Below are 18,545 nucleotides of genomic sequence, written 5' to 3'. Positions count from 1 at the left end.
AGACTATAGGGAGTGCTGAAGACTGCGGCAAACTGGAGAACAGGGTCCCCTTTAAAGCGGGTAGTAGCTACTCAGCTCTAGCCTTCTGTTGCTTTGCAGGAACACAGACCTAATGTTACCAGAACTTCCAATTTTGGAAGAAAAGTACAAAAAGCCAGATTTTTATGTTGAATCTCCCAATATTTAAATGTTGAACCAAATGTTTTTAAACATGTGAGCAGACCAAATAAAACATATCTGTCAGCCAACAATCTGGAATCCCTGTTCAGGAGCCAGCAATAATGTCTTGCCATTTTAAGTATCTCTATTAAAAGAAAAGAAAAAAGAAAAAAAGAAAAGCACTAGCCAGACAGCAGCACATCTCTCTAAGTCCTAGCCTGGTGGCAGTGTTTGCAAGACAGAAAAGCGCTCACTGCTTCAGGTAGACCAGTTCTCCCTCCCTATGCCCCAGTAGAAGGGGTAGAGTGAGAGGACAGTAAACCAAATGGACAGACTCATTCCAAGCTCCCCCTGGGGAGTGCACAGTGCGGGGAGCTGTGGTGCCTAGGAGCCTCTCCTTGGCTGGGCAGGGGCGTACACTCACCTTTGCATTTACCTCGGTGTACCACGCCTAGGGTCAGGTCTCGGCACTTGGCTCGCTGGAACTCACACATGGACTCGTAGGACCTGCCATCTGAGGCACAGATGGGTTTGGGTTGAGTCCTGGAGCAGTGGAGGTTGCACTGAGGGTCACGGTCACTTATTAGAAACTAGATTGGAAAAAAGTAAAAGAGAATAGGGGTTACTTTTGCAAGAAAAGTAGGGTGAGTCTATGACTTACAGTACTAGTTTGCCCTTGGGAAGCAAGTCCCAAATAAACCCAAAGTTGTTAAACCCTAGAGATGAAGGGAACTTAGCAGCCACAAAGTCTAACCAAGGAAGGCATTCTCTATACAGCATAACAACAATAATGCCTAAGGATAACAGACCATTAACAGGCACTGTGCCAAGTAATTCACATGTAGGGTCTCAGTCCTCACAACAATCCTATAAAATAAGAACTGTTTAGTTTGTAGACAAGAAAACTAAAGACCAGAACGCGGTAATTTTCCCAATGTCACATAGCTATAAGTGATAGAGGCTGATTTTGAACCTAGATCTGCTGCTGGAAGTAAAATCAAAGCTTTAACCATCCATGCAGATGGTCATGCACTCCCCTATTTGGGTACTTCCTCAAATCAGGAACTCACTATAAATCTCCAAGTTCCATCTTTGTAAAGCTTTATTTATTAGACAGTATTGAGCCCCAAACCTACCACCCTTCAATTTCTTCCCACCTCTCCCTGGCAGAATACAGGTTAAGTGATTTTCTGTGGGAAAGGGATTTCCTGATTTTAAAAACAGCAATAATAATCAGCGTGGGCAATGCTGAGGAAACACATTTCTTTGGTGCAGGATTTCTCAGATAACTTTGAAACATGCTTATGCATTATGAACCTCCAGGAGGTAAAGCAAATTAAAGATAGCTGCAAATTATTCACTGCTCCTCCCATAGAGCTATGGAATCTAATGTCCTCCCCTTGAATCTGGACTGGCTGGCCTCAGAAACCTGCTTGACCAAGAAAATGCTGTGGAAGTGATGTTTTGGGATTTCTGACTAGGTTATACAAAGCCTTGCAGCTCCCTCCTAGGCCTCTTGCAATCCTCACTCTGAGGAAAACCAGCCACCATGTAAGAAGCCTAACAACCCTGTGACCACCATACTGTGAGGAAGGCCAAGTTAGCATGTGTCAAAACCATATGGAAAGAGAATGTCCAACCAGCCCAGGCACAGAGATATGTGAGTAAAGATGAGTCTAGCTCCACCTGTTATCTGATTGCAAGTAATAAAAATGAAAAATAAGTACAGTTGACCCTTAAACAACACAGGTTTGAACTGCATGGATCCACTTACATACAGATTTTCTTCAACCAAATGTGGATTGAAAATACATTAGTCATGGGATGCAAAACCCTTGTATACGGACAGCAACTTTTTATACATGTGGGTTCAGCAGGGCCAACTATACAACTTGAGTAGGCATAGATTTTGGTATACTCAGGGGTCCTGGAACCAATCCCCTGCATATACTGAGGGATGACTGTAATTTCATGAGAGACCCCAAGTAAGAACCACCCAGCTGAGCCCAGTTAACCTACAGAACTGTGAGAGATAACACTAAATTGTTTAAAGCAGTTATGTTTCGTGGTCATTTGTTATTGGCAATCAATAACCAGATTAAGAAGCATACACAAAGAAGCATCTTTCAAACTCATTTGATCTTGAGCACATTTATCAGTGAACCTCCTGTTAACTATAGAATACAGTTGGAGAACAATAATGGGCCATTGCAATCTATGTGCTTCTGGTCAATAACCCATAATAGATCACATGGGCCTTGAGAGCTAGATCCACTCTCTCTCACTCCCGTATGGCAGAGCCCTGGGCACACTGGAGGATCTTTAGCAGGAAGGGTTAGAGGATCAATATCCTGCAATAATGCACGGCAACGTTGGGAACACACATCTGGCCGTTGGTAATGCTAGAGTTGACTGTATACTCACACCAAGCTCACAGAGACTTTGGGAAAGTGTGAATACAAGCCCCGTCTCAGACATATTTGCAGGCCCTTTGTGTGAAGCACACAGATGAGACTTATTGAAAGTAGTACCACACCCTCCCAGGGAGCACTGGAAACACACACCCCACACTGGCCAAACTCCAAGAGAGTCCAAGCCTGTCCATGAGTACACAGACCACAGGCCAGCCATAAAGCCAGTCCTTCCCGCCACCCTGACCTCATGCCTGGGTGCTGGCTGCTTAGCAAGGGGAAGGCCATCTGCGGGCCGACACCACTACACAGGCCTAGTCGGGATGGACGGTGCAACTTGGCCGTCTCACAGGTTAAACCTGAGTCCTGCCCAAGGCCCCAAGGGAACTATCCTGGCAGTGTCTCATGAGCACAGCATTTGGTAGAGTCTAGTGTTCAGGGCAAAAATAAATAACATATAAAGTCATATCGAGAGGAAGCCACTGCCTCCCAGGCTGCCACACAGAGGAGGGATGAGTTGATGAGGATGGCAAGAGGGGACAGTGTTGTCCACAGTCAACCCCCTCACAGGACCCCCAGCCTCAGCTCCCTCAGGTTGCCCCTTGAGTGGTGTCCACTGCCCTTGAGGACCTTCACACAGTCGCCCGAGCCAGGCAGAATCTGTCCCTGGGGACACCCCCTCCAACCCAGACTTTGCTCTGGCTCCTCTGTCGCCAGCTCACTGCTGTGGGGGCACAGTGGCCTGCTCTCCACCTCCCAAACTAGCTCCATTCCCTCCACCTCCAGGCCTTCAGACACGCCGACCCTTCTCCATTCCCTGCCACCCTGCTTCAGACGCCAGCTCACGCCATCTCTTCTGGGAGGTGTTCCCGACTCTCACCGGTGAGGACGGGTCCCCTGCAATAAGTTCTCACACCTCACTTTTCCTTCATGGCCCGTGACACAGCTTGTGATGATGACTCTATTTGTATGGTTTGATTAGCAATGGAATCCCCAACTGAGCTGCACGAAGACGAGGATGATGTCTATTTTGCCTGGAACAGCCCCCACCCAGCGTCTAGCACCATGCTGGGGCACCCCATTATTTGTGGGATGAATGTATCGCTGAGGGGCATTTTCCACATGGCATTACCTCAAACCCTGCTGGCGTGGCATGACAGACCTGGCCTCCCAGCTTCCTGCCAGGGCGGGGATCCCTGGGGCCACTCCCCCACCCCCATGCTCTGAGCCTTGCTTTCTCAGGCCACATCCCCCCTTCACCCCCGCTATGGCATTACACACGGGCACAGGTAGCCCAGCGCGTCCTGTCCTCACGCCACCTCGGAACAAGATCTCTTATCAGGAACATCTCGCAGTGGGCCTGAAGTGCCTGGACGGCAGGGCTGCCTTATCTGGATACTCAGTGTTCAGTGTCTGGCGCACACAGTAGGCGCTTGGTAAACAGTTTTTTACTTTGTGAAGTCATTTTTGCAACGGGATTAGTGTTTCCGTTTACAGTATTGCTCTGTGACAATGAAAGGCAGTGCATCCCAGTGGTTAGAAGCATGGCTCTGAGTCCAGGGGATGGGTGTCACTCCCAGATCCCACACCTACATTCTGTTTAATCTTGGGAAAGTTGCCTAACTTCTCTGGGCTTTAGTTTTCTCATCTGTAAAAGGAGGATAGTAGTAACATACCCTGTACCTCTTAGTATTGTGGGAAGATTAAATTAGTTAACATATCCTACATCACATATAGGTTCTTGTTCATCTTTTTTCTTTGGAATTTAAATGAGAAAAGGGGCTTTTTAAAGAGAATACACAGAAAAAAAGGAGGGAGAGAGAATGACAAAGTTTCTTTTTAAACCCACTGAGGCTGCCTTGCCGTCTACTCCACAGTTCACGGGAAAGGGGAGCTGCAGGCATCCCTGTGGGGTTGAGCCATGGGCCATAAATTCAGTTTGAAAATTGTTTGCTCTGCGCCAGCAGAGACGCCACAGCACTTGTGCCAGAGACCAGCTTAATAACAAGAGGAACACTCTGTCTGCAAACAGACAGGTTAAAGAGCTCCAGAAGCCCCACCTAGCCCAGCACACGGAGATCGTTCTCAGCTTCGGAAGCGCTCCCAAAAGATTCCTGTCTAGAAATCACCAGTTCTTGAGGCCAAGTAAAAAGTTCAAAGACAGCATGGGGCCATTGCTAGAGACCATTTTCAGCTGACTGTGGGGTCTCGTTTTCATCTGTGTCAAGAACTGTGTGTATTTGTGATTGTTTAAAAACAAATAAACAAACAACAACAACAAAAAAAACCCAAATAAGTCCGTAAAATGGAGCTTAAACAGAATGACTATGCCCTAATAGGATCACTCAAACCTCCGGGGCCCGAAAGGGATTATTTTGTGTCCACAAACACTAAGAAAAAGGTAATCCTCCAGCTTGTTCATCCATCTGTTCTTCTACTCTGTACTCAGTAAGTGAGCATCAACAGTGAGCCCAATACGCTCCCAGGCAGAGGAAGCAACACATAACCAACATAGTCTCTGGCCTCAGGGAGCTTACACTCTAGGGTGGAGACAACAAGCAAGTTGACATTTACCATACAGCATGGTAGCAGGATACCACAGAGACACTAAGATAGAGATACCAGGAGAGGACTTAGTCCTAGGGACTCAGGAATGCACCAAAGCCACGCAGTGCAACAGAACTTCCCACAATGATGGAAATGTTCTATATCTGTGCCATCCAATATAGTAGCCACAAACCACTTGCGGCTATCACACACTGAAATGTAGCTAATGCAAGTGGGGAACAAAATATTTAGTTGCGTTTAATTTTAGTTAATTTAAATTTAAATGACCACATGTGGCTAGTGGCTGCCATATGCAACAGCCCAGCTACAAAGCAAACAAACCAAGAGAGAGGAGGAGATGAGGAGAGTCCTCAACCGAGTTTTTCCTACTTGAGCCAGGCTAAGACTGATTGGACTAAGGGAAAAAAAGAAGTCAATCCTGAGAATAACATCTGCATTTTGAAACTAGACAGTAAATCAGTTCATTACTTATAGGTCAACAGCCAGGATATCCCAAGAGTCTGTCACAGTCCACCTGAAGTCATGAAGGTGGCTTTTTCCTCTCTTCTTGCAGGAGACAGGAGTCCAGACTAGCAGTCCCCAGCACCAGCCTGTGGTCTATGTCAGTTCTCCCAGCACACAGACAAACCTCAGAGTCTGAGTCACCCTGCTGCGACTGTCTGTTGTGGGCACAACAACAACCATGGTTGGTGGAAATTTTTGGTGTTGGGTAGAGGCAAGCTGTCTCCCCAACAAGCCAAACACTGAGCCACTTCCCTATAGTGGGAAAATAGTATTTTTATAAAAATCCTCACATAGATTTCCTTCCTTCTTCCTAACCAAAGAACAATAAAAACAAAATAATAATGTTAAATAGGATTGCATAATACGGAAACCAAACAAAAGGGGCTGGGATAATTGTGTATTTGCAGTTCTCTCCCACCCTCTCTCCTTGGGGAGTATATGACTCCAAACATTTTGTGTTTTGGTCACATTTGTAAAGTAGGACAGACGCTTAAAATACATATAAACAAGTTATCCTTCCTATTGGAAAAGTAAGCTACTGGCTGGGGCCACCTTTGCCATGGAGGAGATCAGGGTAGATGAAATTAGTCTTAGACCAACCACCTCTTCTGCCTGAAATGCACACATGCTGATCCTTGCCCTTCCATCTCCAGCAGAGTAGAATGCAAACCCTACCTCCGCTTTTTCTCAGGGAGACCACCCCAATACCACAAGCTGTGTTAGGTTTGACCAAATGCCAAGTTTCCATGACAATGTGGGTAGCAACAGAGCCAGCCTAAGGTTCCTTCTGGAAGGAGACATTCAATTCTTTACAATATAGAGCTGTTCTCACAGTATTAACTTCCACCTGCTAATATCATGCTGACTTAATCAGCATCTAAAATCTAAACAGGCATCTTGTAAAATGTATAACTCTATAATGTGCATATAGAGGAAGGGGTAGCAGTCATACTAAACAACCAGGTCAGTGGTCCATCCACTGGGTTTGAGAGAGTGAATTCCACAATTTGGAGCAACAAGTGGCATTTCTCTTTATGATATCACACTCAGAAATCACAAGCCAAACTCAAACTAATTTCAGGTTTTTCTTTAATAAATTCATATGTAACACAAGTTCAAGTACTTGCTTTCAGCATTTTTGCTTCATGTATCTATTGCTACAAAACAAACCACCCCTAAACTTAGTATCTTCCAACAATGATTTATCATTTCTCATAATTCTGTGTATTGGCTGGGCTCAGCTAGAAGGTTCTTCTACTCCGCGTGGTATCAGCTGAGATAACACATTTGATTGCATTCAGTTGGGAGCTTGGCTGGGGCTGGAACAACCACTATGGCTTTACTCACTGGTGCTTCAGCTGGGGTGGCTGAAACAGCTACGGGCTGGCTGGGCCTTTGTCTCCAGCAGGCTTTCCTCTCTTATCCACAAGGACTTCATTTAGTCCTCTATCTCTTGCCTAGGTGCTTGACTCTTTGCCACCAACCTCCTGGCCCACCAATTCAAGCTCAAATTCCACATTGCCACTGAGGTTATCCTAAAAAGCAAATATTTTCATGTTTTAAATGCCACCATTAGCTTTCTTGGAACTCCAGCTGCATTATATTCATACTTCCATCAAAGCCCTCAATATACTACATTATCATTTATCTATTTACATGGCTATAAAAGACTATGTTTTATTCCTCTTTACATACATAGGGCTTAACACGGTGCCTGGCCCAAAGCAGTTATTCAGCACATGTTTGAAGAATGAATGAATGAATATCAAACCTTACCTAAAATATACCACAAGTAGCCCCTTTTTCTGTCACTTACTGTGAAAAGAAATTTTCTTTGTCCAACCACCACCAAAAGCTTAATGTTCTCAAACATATAGAGTAATGAAAGCTGTTTGTTACTTTCTTTTCTTTTAAAGAACATCTGTTAGATAATGAAAGCCACATATTAAACACAGTATTTTTCCCTTGAATTGAAGGAAAGGAAAAAAATCCATAAGTCATTGAAGAGAAGGAACCAGTGTGGTGAGACAATACCCATATTCCCATGGTGGATATCACTAAATGATCATGGAATTCATTCCCAATGAGCCTGGCTTTAGCCTCCAGGAAGCCTTCCCACCAACCTAGAGATAAGTCATCTCAACCATAAGTCAGGCAGGCAGTAATCTGAGACCCTCGACTGCTGAGCCCAAAATGAGTATATGTCAAGGTAGAAAGCTCCGACAATTTAATAGCCAATGTGATTAGTACTCTGGTTTTTCTGGCAGCTACCATATGCATGCACTTGAGTAAGAATAGCCAGGTGATAAAATGGATGCATTTATAAGTCACTTTTTTGACACCCTGAATTCATTTTCCTACAGATTCAACATTGTAAATAATGGTGAGTTTTCCCCACCTGCAAATGCCCAGTCTGCAAATGCCTATGAGGAAGGAAAGAGAAGGATGGCAATGCCTACCTGCGTGCCTGCTGGGCAAGTAACAGGCATGCAGAGATCGCAGCCCCCTCTACTGCTCCTGCCTGCCTTGGGACCATGCACACGCTGAGCCCCTGCCTGGAATGTGCTTCCACCTCACAGCCTCCAATCTCAGGGCAAATGCTGCTTCCTTGGGGCATCTAACTTCCAAAGTAGGTTGAGACCCCTGTAGTGAGCCCCCAGAAACCCTCTACTGTCCACTGTGGCCCGTGCGCAACTGTGATTACATCCTCCCCTACTGGGCTGTACACTCTGTGCAGGCAGAAACCAAGATCTGGTGCCACACTGCTGGATCCCCAGTGTCCAGCAAGGGCCATGCCCACAGTGGGTGCTCATTAAACACTCATGGCTTGAATGAATGAGGAGGAAACATGAGGCTCAGCAAGGCTGGGCCGGGACATGGTAGAGCACTCCTTTAAGTCTGACTCTCATGGCCCAGATTCCTTCTACTACACCACAGTGCCTCCCTCCATGTAGGTGTTTATCAGGCGCTGTGCCCCAGATGCTGCCAAGGGACACAGGGGCCCTGCTGTCAACTCTGCAACAGTGCATGGAGTCTCTAACAGTAGCCCCTCAGCGGGACAGGAGAGGAAAAGGGCTCCGGAAGCAGAGAGAGCTTCCCTAAGAGAGGAGGTATTTTTCAGTCTTGTTTGTAAATCAAAGTCCAGCTCAAGTTTTTAGAACTCAAGTATGAAAAAGCATTTCTGGGAGGTAAATCTGCTACTGAAAGGGGGAAAAAGCCACTGCTGGAGCCAACGCCTGCAAGAAAAATTGGAGAATCCCATTCCAGATGTCTGGCTGCAGCTCAGCCTCTCACCCTCCAACCAGGCACTGTCCGCCCCTCACCACCTTCTTCACCATCTGCAAAACCGGACTTTGGCCTTTTGCTCTGGGCCCCGCATCTTTGGGAACGGAGAGCGGTTTCACATTAACACATCACTCACCCGTCCACCATCAAATCCGTCCTCCCCACTGAAAGTCCACAGCCCTGCTGCTGCCAGCTGGCCTCCCCCTTCCCTGACCCCATGACCACAGCATTTACACAGGTGCGAAGGAGGGCCTCGATCCGGTGGCCTGGGAGCGGGGCCGGGCGAAGATGGAGAAGGGAAAATAAGGGAGGTCAAAGGGAAGGAGAGGCCTGGCAGCAACGGCGGCGTCTGCTCTTCCTCTGCACACCTCCACCGTGGGGCCTGACAGCAGCACGCCCGATTAAAGGGCTTTTCATGCCACTGAGGGAAAGCAGACACCCCCCTCCAGCTGTTGGGCAGCTGGAACCACTTCTGTTGTTTTAGCCAGGAGAGGCTTGACCTTCGTCACCCCAGCGCCACCCCCTCCCCAAGGGAGGAATTTAGCAGCCACTTCACCCCACCCACCCAGCTTCCCTCCTCCACTGTGGCCCCCGCAGCCAGAGGGATGCCTGGCCAAGACCCAGGGGAGAAGGCTCTCTTACGCTGGGTGCCACTGTGGGGGAGGGACAGGGAGGGAGGGTGAGTGGGTCAGACAAAGCAGCTGAGACCCTGGGGCCAAAGAGACCCCAACAAGGATGCAAAGGGGATAGAGTTTACTCAGATGCTCCCAACTCACACACCCCATACGCACCCCCAAACCCACGCCCCATGCCAATCTTTCAGAAGGGCAGATACACATAAAGCCTGGGTTAGGGCCCAGGTCATCAAATTTCCAAAAAAAATGAAGCATTATTCTAAATGAAAGGCGACCTAGACCCAAAAAGCTATGTATTACATGATTCCACTTCTGTGACACTCTGGAAAAGGCCAAACTAAAGGGACAGAAATCGAATCAGTTGTTACCAGGGCCTGGAAGTAGGGGAGAAGCATGAGAGAGTGATAGAAATATCCTGTATCTTGATTATGGTAGTGGTTATACAACTACATCAATTTGTTAAATTGCATAAAAGGGTATACCTAAAAAGGGTGAATTGTACTTCATGTAAATTATAAATCAATAAACAAGCAAAAAATATAAAACCCAAACCAAAAAATAATAATAATAATTCTAAAGAATGTTTGCTTTGAAGGGCACATTCGACCCCCCGACGATAAACACTCAGAGAGGTTTCTGGAGATTTCTCTGCCCACCCGCTTCAATACGAAGCATCGCGCTAGGTGCATTGGGGGTTATGAAAATAAACAAGAACACAGGCCCTGCCCCCAAAAGCTGATCTAGTTGCAAAGATTGATATGTGGACAGCTAACTACAGGGACTGCATTTTTTGAAGCCAGCAACCAGGAAGCAAAGTCACAAACAGATAAAAGGATAGAATATTTGAAAATGGAAAGCTGGAAAGTCCAAGATGTGAGATGGCCACAGCTAACCCTTAAGAAGGAAAAGAAAGGAGAGGAGGGGAGGGGAGGAAGCAAAAAGAGGCATCTACTCAGCAAAGAATCTCTGAGCACCTACCATGCCCCAGGGCTCTACCCAGTGCCGTGGACAGAGCAGCTGACCCCGTGTTCTGTGGGGTCAGAGTGAGAGGTTAATTCAGACTGGAAGGATCCAGGAGGATTTCTCAGGGAAGGGGCCAAAAATTGGATCATCAAAGATTTCCATGGGTAGGTAGGGAAGTCTAAGGACACCCTAAGCAACAGCAACAGGTGCACATAAATAGACCACCAAACTAATTCCAAAATACAGTTTAGAAATGACCATTCATGGAAGAAATAAGGCTTCAGGGCCAGGCTGGGGGTGAGATCATGGAGGGTCTTGAAAACTCTCTGCTGTCTTTTTATTTTTTTATTTTTTTAAGGAATTGGAAGCCAGTGAAGAAAGTAAAAGACAAGATCAGACCTGAGCTTTGGAAATCTCAGGCAGGGGTATGAAAGGCAACAGAGAGGACAATTAGGAGATTACTGTACCTGAAAAAGGCAGCAGTGGGGATGGAAAAGAAGGGACATATTTGGGCCAAGGAAGTGGCTGCACGTCCTGGGTAATAAGCGTGGCCACACTGTCACGGCCACACTAAGACCACGAGCTGAGCAAATCCAAACCCAGCAGCGGTCCCCAAGGGCTGCAGACTCCCCACAGGGAAGCGATGATCCACAACTCAGTCATGGTGAGTTTCTGAGCCCAACACTAGGTGTCTGTGCACACACTGCCTTCTCCCCAGGAGCTGGTTACCCCAGGCAGAAAAGCAAATGTGCCAGGTGGAACCTGAAGCTGCCGGAGGAAACAAGATCACCGAGAACCAAACACTATAGCTTCTGTACAGAATGGGGTTGCTGCCCAGGGGGGAAGATCAGTGTGCTCCATCCCCGCCCTCCAGGACTTCCAGGAGGCTAGGAAGGGCAAGGTGGGATGCCACAAGTATGCATCCTGGCGAGGAAGGAGGAGAAATGAGGACAAGCGGAGATAAAAATATTCCTTTGAATGAGTGGAGTCCTGTAGCTTAAAGGCCCTTTAGGTTTTAGCCTCCTTGATCACCAACAGGGCATTAAACCTTTTGCTCAGAGGCAAAAGGCATTTATTCTTGTTTCCTGCTTGCACCACCCACCCCCCGACCCCAGTCACTAAATACTAGCCAACGGGACTCGGGAAGCAAGGGCTGGGCTGGGAGAAGGTCACATGCTCACTCCCCTCCTCATCCCTCAAATTCTGCCACCAACATAAATAAAAACTCCTCTCACTCCAAATCAAATAAACAGAGGGCTCTCCAGGACCCCAGGGCTCAAATTTTTTTCAATCCTCTCAGCCCACTAGCGCTGGGAAAAAAAATAAAGATTAAGTGGATGGTATTAACAAGTAGCAACAAAGAAGTCTCAGGGTGCATCCAAGAGACTGCGGATTATAAGAGAGGAGCCACTCGTGGAGGTGCGAAGGCAAGAGGACAAGGAAGGCGTTTCTCTGTGCCTGTTTGGTTCTAAGTGCCCCGCCCTTCATCCCAACGGCACACACATCTGATAGGAAGGGGTTGTTAAATTAGCACTCCTTCTTCACCTGGCAGGAGCAATTTATTCAGCCAAGGCTACTGGCTCCTTACAAGGTTGTCCTGAACACTCCTGCAAGCTCTGTCCAGTGCCATGCTCCAAGTTTCCACAGAGAATTAGTTACAACAGAAACATCTAGCATGTCCCTGAGCATCCTTGTTGGTGGCAACGGGGCCCAGGCACTCCTCTGCACCCCCAGCCCTGCTCCACCGGCACTAGCAGCAGTTTGCGCCCTAGATACGTGGTGTGTTTCACAATGGGAGACCCAGGGAGGAGCTGGTCCCAACCCAGCCGGGGGCTGGGCCGTGACTGAGCCCCTCTGGTTGGAAGGACAATGTCCCAAACAGATAGAATTGTTTTCCCAGGAGACTTGGTGAGATTCTGGGCAAAGCTGAAAGGGGTGTTCAAGAGATTTGAGAGCCCTTTGAGAGATTCTGGGCGCTCACAGAGCTATTTCAGGGCCTAGATGACAAAGTGACACAGAAATGAGGCAGGTCCTCCTCCCCGCCTCCGCATGAAGCCCAGCCTTGCTCCGGCACCTGGATGGACAGCTTTGGCAGTAGCTGGAGTTAGTCCCACTGAGCGAGACCTGGGTGCTCTCAATATGGGCACAGCCAGCAATGAGTGTCCTTTGGACAAAGGGGGAAATTATGACTAGCTTGTGGAAGCATGTAAGGCACCCCAAAGTAAGGACTAAGGTGAGGGAGAGTTACTGTTTGAGCAGATGAGGGTCTTGGAGTCCTTGTAATTTGGGAGTAAATGTAAATGTGGCACCATTTTGTAATCACACATAGGAGAGGTCTGGAAAGATCAGTTGCAAGAATAGACGCTAATGGGAGCTGAGGTCCACTTAGCAGGCTGTGGGATTCCAACAGGCAGCCCAGAACTTAGGAAGATCTTGCAGAAGCCAATTGTGGATCCAGTGATCAATTTTCCATGAAGACTACACCGGAACTGGTTGTTAGGCTCCCAGGCTGGTTGACAAAATGCCTCAGTAGCTCACAATGTGGCTGAAATAAAGCTAATACCACTTGGCCCAAGTAGGGAGGAGAGTTTGAAGGGGTGGGAATTGGATAGTCCCCCAAATAAAAGAGCCGATCGGCTGAACCTGTTCATGGGCCGGGCATGTGTGTGTCCATCACATGGACACAGGGATATGTGTGCACATGTGCGCATACACACACACGCTCAGAAGAGCCCTTAAGAAATGATCTTTTGAGGGCACAACCACTAGCTCTTGTTCAAGAGTCTAGGGTCAGTGTTGAAGGAGAGAGCTGCCAGCTGAGTTACTTGAAAAACAATAGCACCGGAAGTCTTGTTTTCCTCTCCTCTGGATCTGCTCTGCGCTATCAGATGCAAGCCCTACAATGTCACAACATGTTCTCCAAAGGAGGTGAATGGAGACCCCAGGAGAGAGCCCTCATGCCTCCCTCAGAAGTCATGGGCACCCCCAGTCCCTCCTGCATGAGCCAATTGCACCAGCTGAGCCCCAACCCAACGTGCTTCCTGCCGCACCCCCAACACGGCAACGGCCCCACAGCCCGCGTCAGGACTGAGCCACTGAACCCAAAAGACGGACTCCCCTCTTGGCCAGGTCTCCTTTCCCATCCTGCAGTGTTCCCAAGACCACTATTTGGGATTCCTGGTGTTGCTGCTGTTAGTTTTCTGACCTTAGAAAATATTTGTCCATTCACATATTGTGCTTTTACCATTTACTGTTCCCCTTATCAACACAGAGGGGCCCAGAGCAGCCTCACCATAGGCCACCCACGAGAAAAGACTTGCACACAAATTCTAAACATAGCAGGATCAAGAGGCAGAGCAGTACACCCCCCGGGCCCCTGGGAATTAGTTCATGGCTCCATAATCGCTCAATGGAGAAACTGGTGTATTTTTGATGTCATGGAATTATCACAAAGGAAAATGTCATTTGAGCGCCCATTTCATTTGGGGAAGATCCTGCGGCGCACACAGAGGCCCATCTTCTTATCCACTCACGTGGTGGAGAGATTTACACTGACAAGGGAGATAGCAGAGGAAGAAATGCTTTATCCACAGCACTTGAGGAAATCCACTCCCTTACAGCACTAAGCCCAGGGGATCAACCTGAGCAAGTGCAGACTAAAACAAACAGAGGAGGAAATCCCAGTCTTGCTATATCATCGAATTCTGTCGGGGCTGCGTGTGTTTAAAATGCATGCTTCCTTTTATTGCTGTTCCCACTGCATCTTGAGATCCTGTGGTACTGGTGCCTGGCTTCAGATCACCAAACACACAAGCATTTACACACATGTAAGCGTGCATGTGCACACACACACACACACACACACACACACACAGATACGCGCCTTTAAAGTCACTTACAGAAAAAAAAAGACGAAGAAATCGTTTGGCCCACATGTAACAGCCACGTGCCACGTAAACCCTGTTGCTGTTAGACCATCTCGAGCTGAAAATCCCCAATGCGTAGCTGGGACAAGGATTGATTACTGCTGTCCAAGGCCCAGGCTCACGTCCTACTTCGCACAAGTGTGAGGCTGTTCTGAGCAAGAAAGAAATTCTGTTGACCCAAACTGAGCCAAGGAAAAGTAAATAAAACCATGTCAAATTCTACAGGCAGGAAGAGGAGATCAATGGAAAACCAGAGCAAACCCACTCCTCGGGGAGAGAAAGAATGGTTCTTCCATGTTCTAACCCTTTTTGTTACTGGGCAGAGAGAATGTCTTTCTTTTAAGGGTAAAACTCATGTTTGACTTTTGAGGATTTTTTCTATGAGTCCATACGTTTGTAACCCTGAAGTTCTGATTTCCCTCAAACAAGGGATTAGGAAACAGATTGAGAGGACATTTACCTTTGCACTGGGCAGATCCCACCGGTGAAGCAATCCTGTGAAAACGAGAGAGCAAGGGGCAAGCTGAAGCCACTCAGGAAAGCCTCCGGGGACACCAGGCAAACGTGCACCCTCACAGGAGACGGGGACCTCACAGGCTTTCTGATGCAAAGTTCGGTGCCCACGAAACTCAGGACTAAAGACTTTTCACCCAGCCTTCAGAGGGGTCCCTGAGACTTTTATTGGCCAGGAAAATGCTCATAATATAAAATTAAATAAGACCAAAGCAGAATGTCAAACATACATATAAATATAAATATATATACATGCAGATAATATATACATATAGGTATATCTACATATGTGTATCTCCTTCCATTCCAGAGAGAGAGAAAGATAAAAGATAAGAAGTACACCAAAATGTTAAGAGTGGCTCTCTCTAAATGGGAGGAATACAGATGGATTATAGATGGGTTTGGTTTTTCTCTGTGCACTTTTCTTTCGTTTCCAAGTTCCCCACCATATGCCTGTTTCTAAGGAATGAGGGCGAGGCACAGACAGAACTGCAAACAGCTTGACCCAGACCAGCCTCTTAAGCAAAGCTGTATACAAAGCTCTACCCCAAACTCTGGTGTCACCTCAGGAACAACAAAGTCTGACGACCAAGGGCCCACCCGAGGCCAGGCCTGGGAGGGGCCTGCCTGGACTTGGAGTGGGAGGGAAGGGTGTCTTCTTGGCCGCCTTATCTCCAGGAGTCTGGTGAGGTTTCCTGTTCTTCTGTGTCACACCCAAAACTCTCAGAAGATCAGCATAGACCAGCTCAGTGGCCCTTCCAAGCGCTGCCATTAGCTTTGGGGGGTCCGGGTGATCTCTCGGGCAGTGTCTACGCAGGCAACAGCCTCCTCACCACGTAGTCTCCCTCTTCAGCTCAGAGGCACAGCCTTCTCCACAGAGCAGCTCAACCTCCCCAGTCGGGATGAACTCGAATCTCCAAGCCAAAGCGAGGATTGACGTGAGTCTGCCAGCAGCACTCAGCAGCCTCTCCAGGCGCACAGGCCTCCCGGGTCGGCCATCAGCCTAGAGGGTGATGATGGGTGGTGAATATGTCATCCCCAGGGGGGCTGGGGGAGGAATAAAAATCATGTGGCCAAAAAATAAGACCTCGGAGGACAAGCAGCTCTAGCTTCAGGTGCAGGAGGGAAGCAGAGTGCCACCTGCTCTCCCGCCATTCCTGAAAGATGCCCTGAGAACAAAAGTCCCCTCGTATTTACTTCCTTGCAAAATAATTCAAAATCTGCAAGATAAAATTTTATATTCTATCTCTACGACTTGCCACATTCATTCAATAAATATTTGTTAACCACCCCCTCAATGGGCCAGGCACTGTGCCAGGCACTGGGTACACAGTGAGGGGTATGGTGCCATGGCCTCGGGGGCTGTGTTGAGTCTCCACATCCTTGCTGTTGGTGTTTCACATCCAGATGATGTCCTAGGCCCTTGGTACTACACAGTCAGGTCCCAGAGTGTCCTCAGATTTCCACGTAGGGTTAAGCCAAAGCACGACCACCCACATGTAGCAAACTCCCTAGAGAAGGTTCTTCTTGGTCTGAGTCACAACACGGGAGCCCCCCACAAAAGGCAATTCCATTTCTGACCTTATCTGGAAGAACATAACTCTAACAAGAACCCAGAAAACTAGCTGGAGGAGGGACGCGGGAGGGCCCCAGGCCAACTCCAGAAGTTGCTCAAGCTAATCAGAGTATGTAGGCTGTGTCAAGCTACAGGGCTGACTGCCTCCTGGCCTGGCCTCCAAGAGGACAGGGCTAAGGATAACTTATGCTGGACTGCTTGGTCTCGTATAAGAAATTATTCCTTCTAGGGAAAGCAGAAAAAGACAACATTTAAATTGCCCCCTTTTACCCCAATAAAGTATATCCTCCCATGTTCTGATGCATTTGTTTTAAAGCATCTCTGAAGAAGACACTTAAAGTAGAAGTTGCTTTGCTTTAAATAGATTCTCCATGCCAGATCTAAATCTGTCGGGGTCCCAGTATCCACTAGAAAACTGCCTAAAAATTATATTTTAGTGCAGAAGTTCCAAGAAAGAAGACTATATTTATCCAAAACCTAGACTATAAAGCACCTAATTGCACCACTAAAATTTCCAAGGACTCTAAGAGGGAGTTAGAGAGGAAGAGGTTAGAGTAGAAATAAATTTTCAAGGGATTCCCATTTATTGTGTGCTTGCCATGTACCACGTACAGGGCTAAGTACAATAAACAAATGATTTTAATTGATCCTGACAACAACTCAAAGGGTAATATTTTGCAACCCACTTTGCAGATGGAAAAACTGAGGCTCAGAGAAGTTAAGCAATTGCTGAAGGCCATACAGTCAGAATTCAAACCCAGACCTATGACTCCATTTTATCACTGCATAAAGGCTCAGTAATTTAAAAAATTCACCAATGTGGTTATGTTTTTGCACAACTGAGTAAAGAAAATGTAGATTTCTAATACCCTACCACCACATTCTCCCCTCCTCCCAATCATCCCCTTAAAAAAATATGGAACAGGAGGCAGTAGGGCGGTAGGACTAAACAAAGACTCTGAGTCTTTTACAGCCCATGGCACGTGGGCCACAGCAGCAGTCTTCCTGGGACCCAGCATTTCCCCTGCTGTGGGCAGACTCCTGTGCCATCCTTCCTGCCCCACCTGGCTGGATGGAGTGTTGCTCTCTCTCTCGGGGAGCTGCTCTCTAACACGGCAAGATGAAAATAAGAGAAACAAAACTCAGAGTCAATGCCATTCTATTTCTGATGTGGCAGAAAGGGGCTGTCTTTGTTTATGAGTAGGTGGGGAGAGGGAAACAGACGCCAAACTAAATCAATACCCAACTGTCAATCAGCTGTGACATTTTTAACAGAAACCAGATCCGAGCCTTCAACAGGACATAGCAAAGAAGGTGGCGCTGCGTGGGGAGGTCCTCCATCCTGGGCAGAAAATGCAGGGCAGGTGGTGGCATCATGGACTTTCAATGAGACAGACCTGGGAGCCAGTCCTGGTCTGGGGACCTGGATCGAGACACTTGCCTCTATGAGCTTTCGGTTTCCTCATCTGTTAAGGCACAGAAACACAGCAGTTCTCGTAAAAAGGTTGTTCTGAGGCTGTCACATAAAAGTGCTTGATATATCTTAGATGTTACTATATTACGACATTTATTATCAACTAAATCAGGAGGTTTTGAACTGCATTCCATGGGCGCAACATAGTTTCACTGAAGCTAGCAAAGATTCTAGGGATTGGTTGTCACACAGAGTTTAACTTCAGATATTTTGTGAAGTAGCCAATTCTCTTTGTATTTTACGTTTCTGTGAGTGTATTTCTTTCTAATTTTATCTTACAGTGATTTTAAATCACCATGGTAAAAGGAAGTGGGAAATATTTTAAGTTCAAAAAAGTTTTAAATTAAGAAACGATACAAGTGTTAACTAACTATAGCAAAAAATGCCTTTTATTTGTCTTGCAGGGATGGCAATAACGACTATTTTAAATGGAAGAACAATGTGATTACAACCCCACAATTGTCATGCTGAATTTTCCAATAAGTCGATACTACTACCCTAAACACTTAGTTTTTATTTACACCTTTCCAA

At 47.1% G+C, this 18,545-nt stretch overlaps 1 protein-coding gene across 3 annotated transcripts in view; it reads right to left on the bottom strand.

Annotated features, from left to right (window-relative positions):
• The window catches only part of SMOC1 (SPARC related modular calcium binding 1), a 149,077-nt gene that overhangs the window by 83,773 nt on the left and 46,759 nt on the right, over window positions 1-18,545 (bottom strand). For all 3 annotated transcript variants that reach the window (XM_012656229.1, XM_012656227.1, XM_012656228.1), the window contains exon 2: window positions 584-749. In XM_012656229.1, coding sequence (XP_012511683.1) covers window positions 584-749 — 166 coding nt within the window. The remainder of the gene's footprint in view (window positions 1-583; window positions 750-18,545) is intronic.

Source organism: Propithecus coquereli, unplaced genomic scaffold (assembly GCF_000956105.1).
Source record: "Propithecus coquereli isolate 6110/MARCELLA unplaced genomic scaffold, Pcoq_1.0 Scaffold5, whole genome shotgun sequence".
Classification (NCBI taxonomy): domain Eukaryota; kingdom Metazoa; phylum Chordata; class Mammalia; order Primates; family Indriidae; genus Propithecus; species Propithecus coquereli.
Note: the sequence above shows the minus strand (reverse complement) of the source record. Positions and strands in the feature narration are given on the sequence as shown.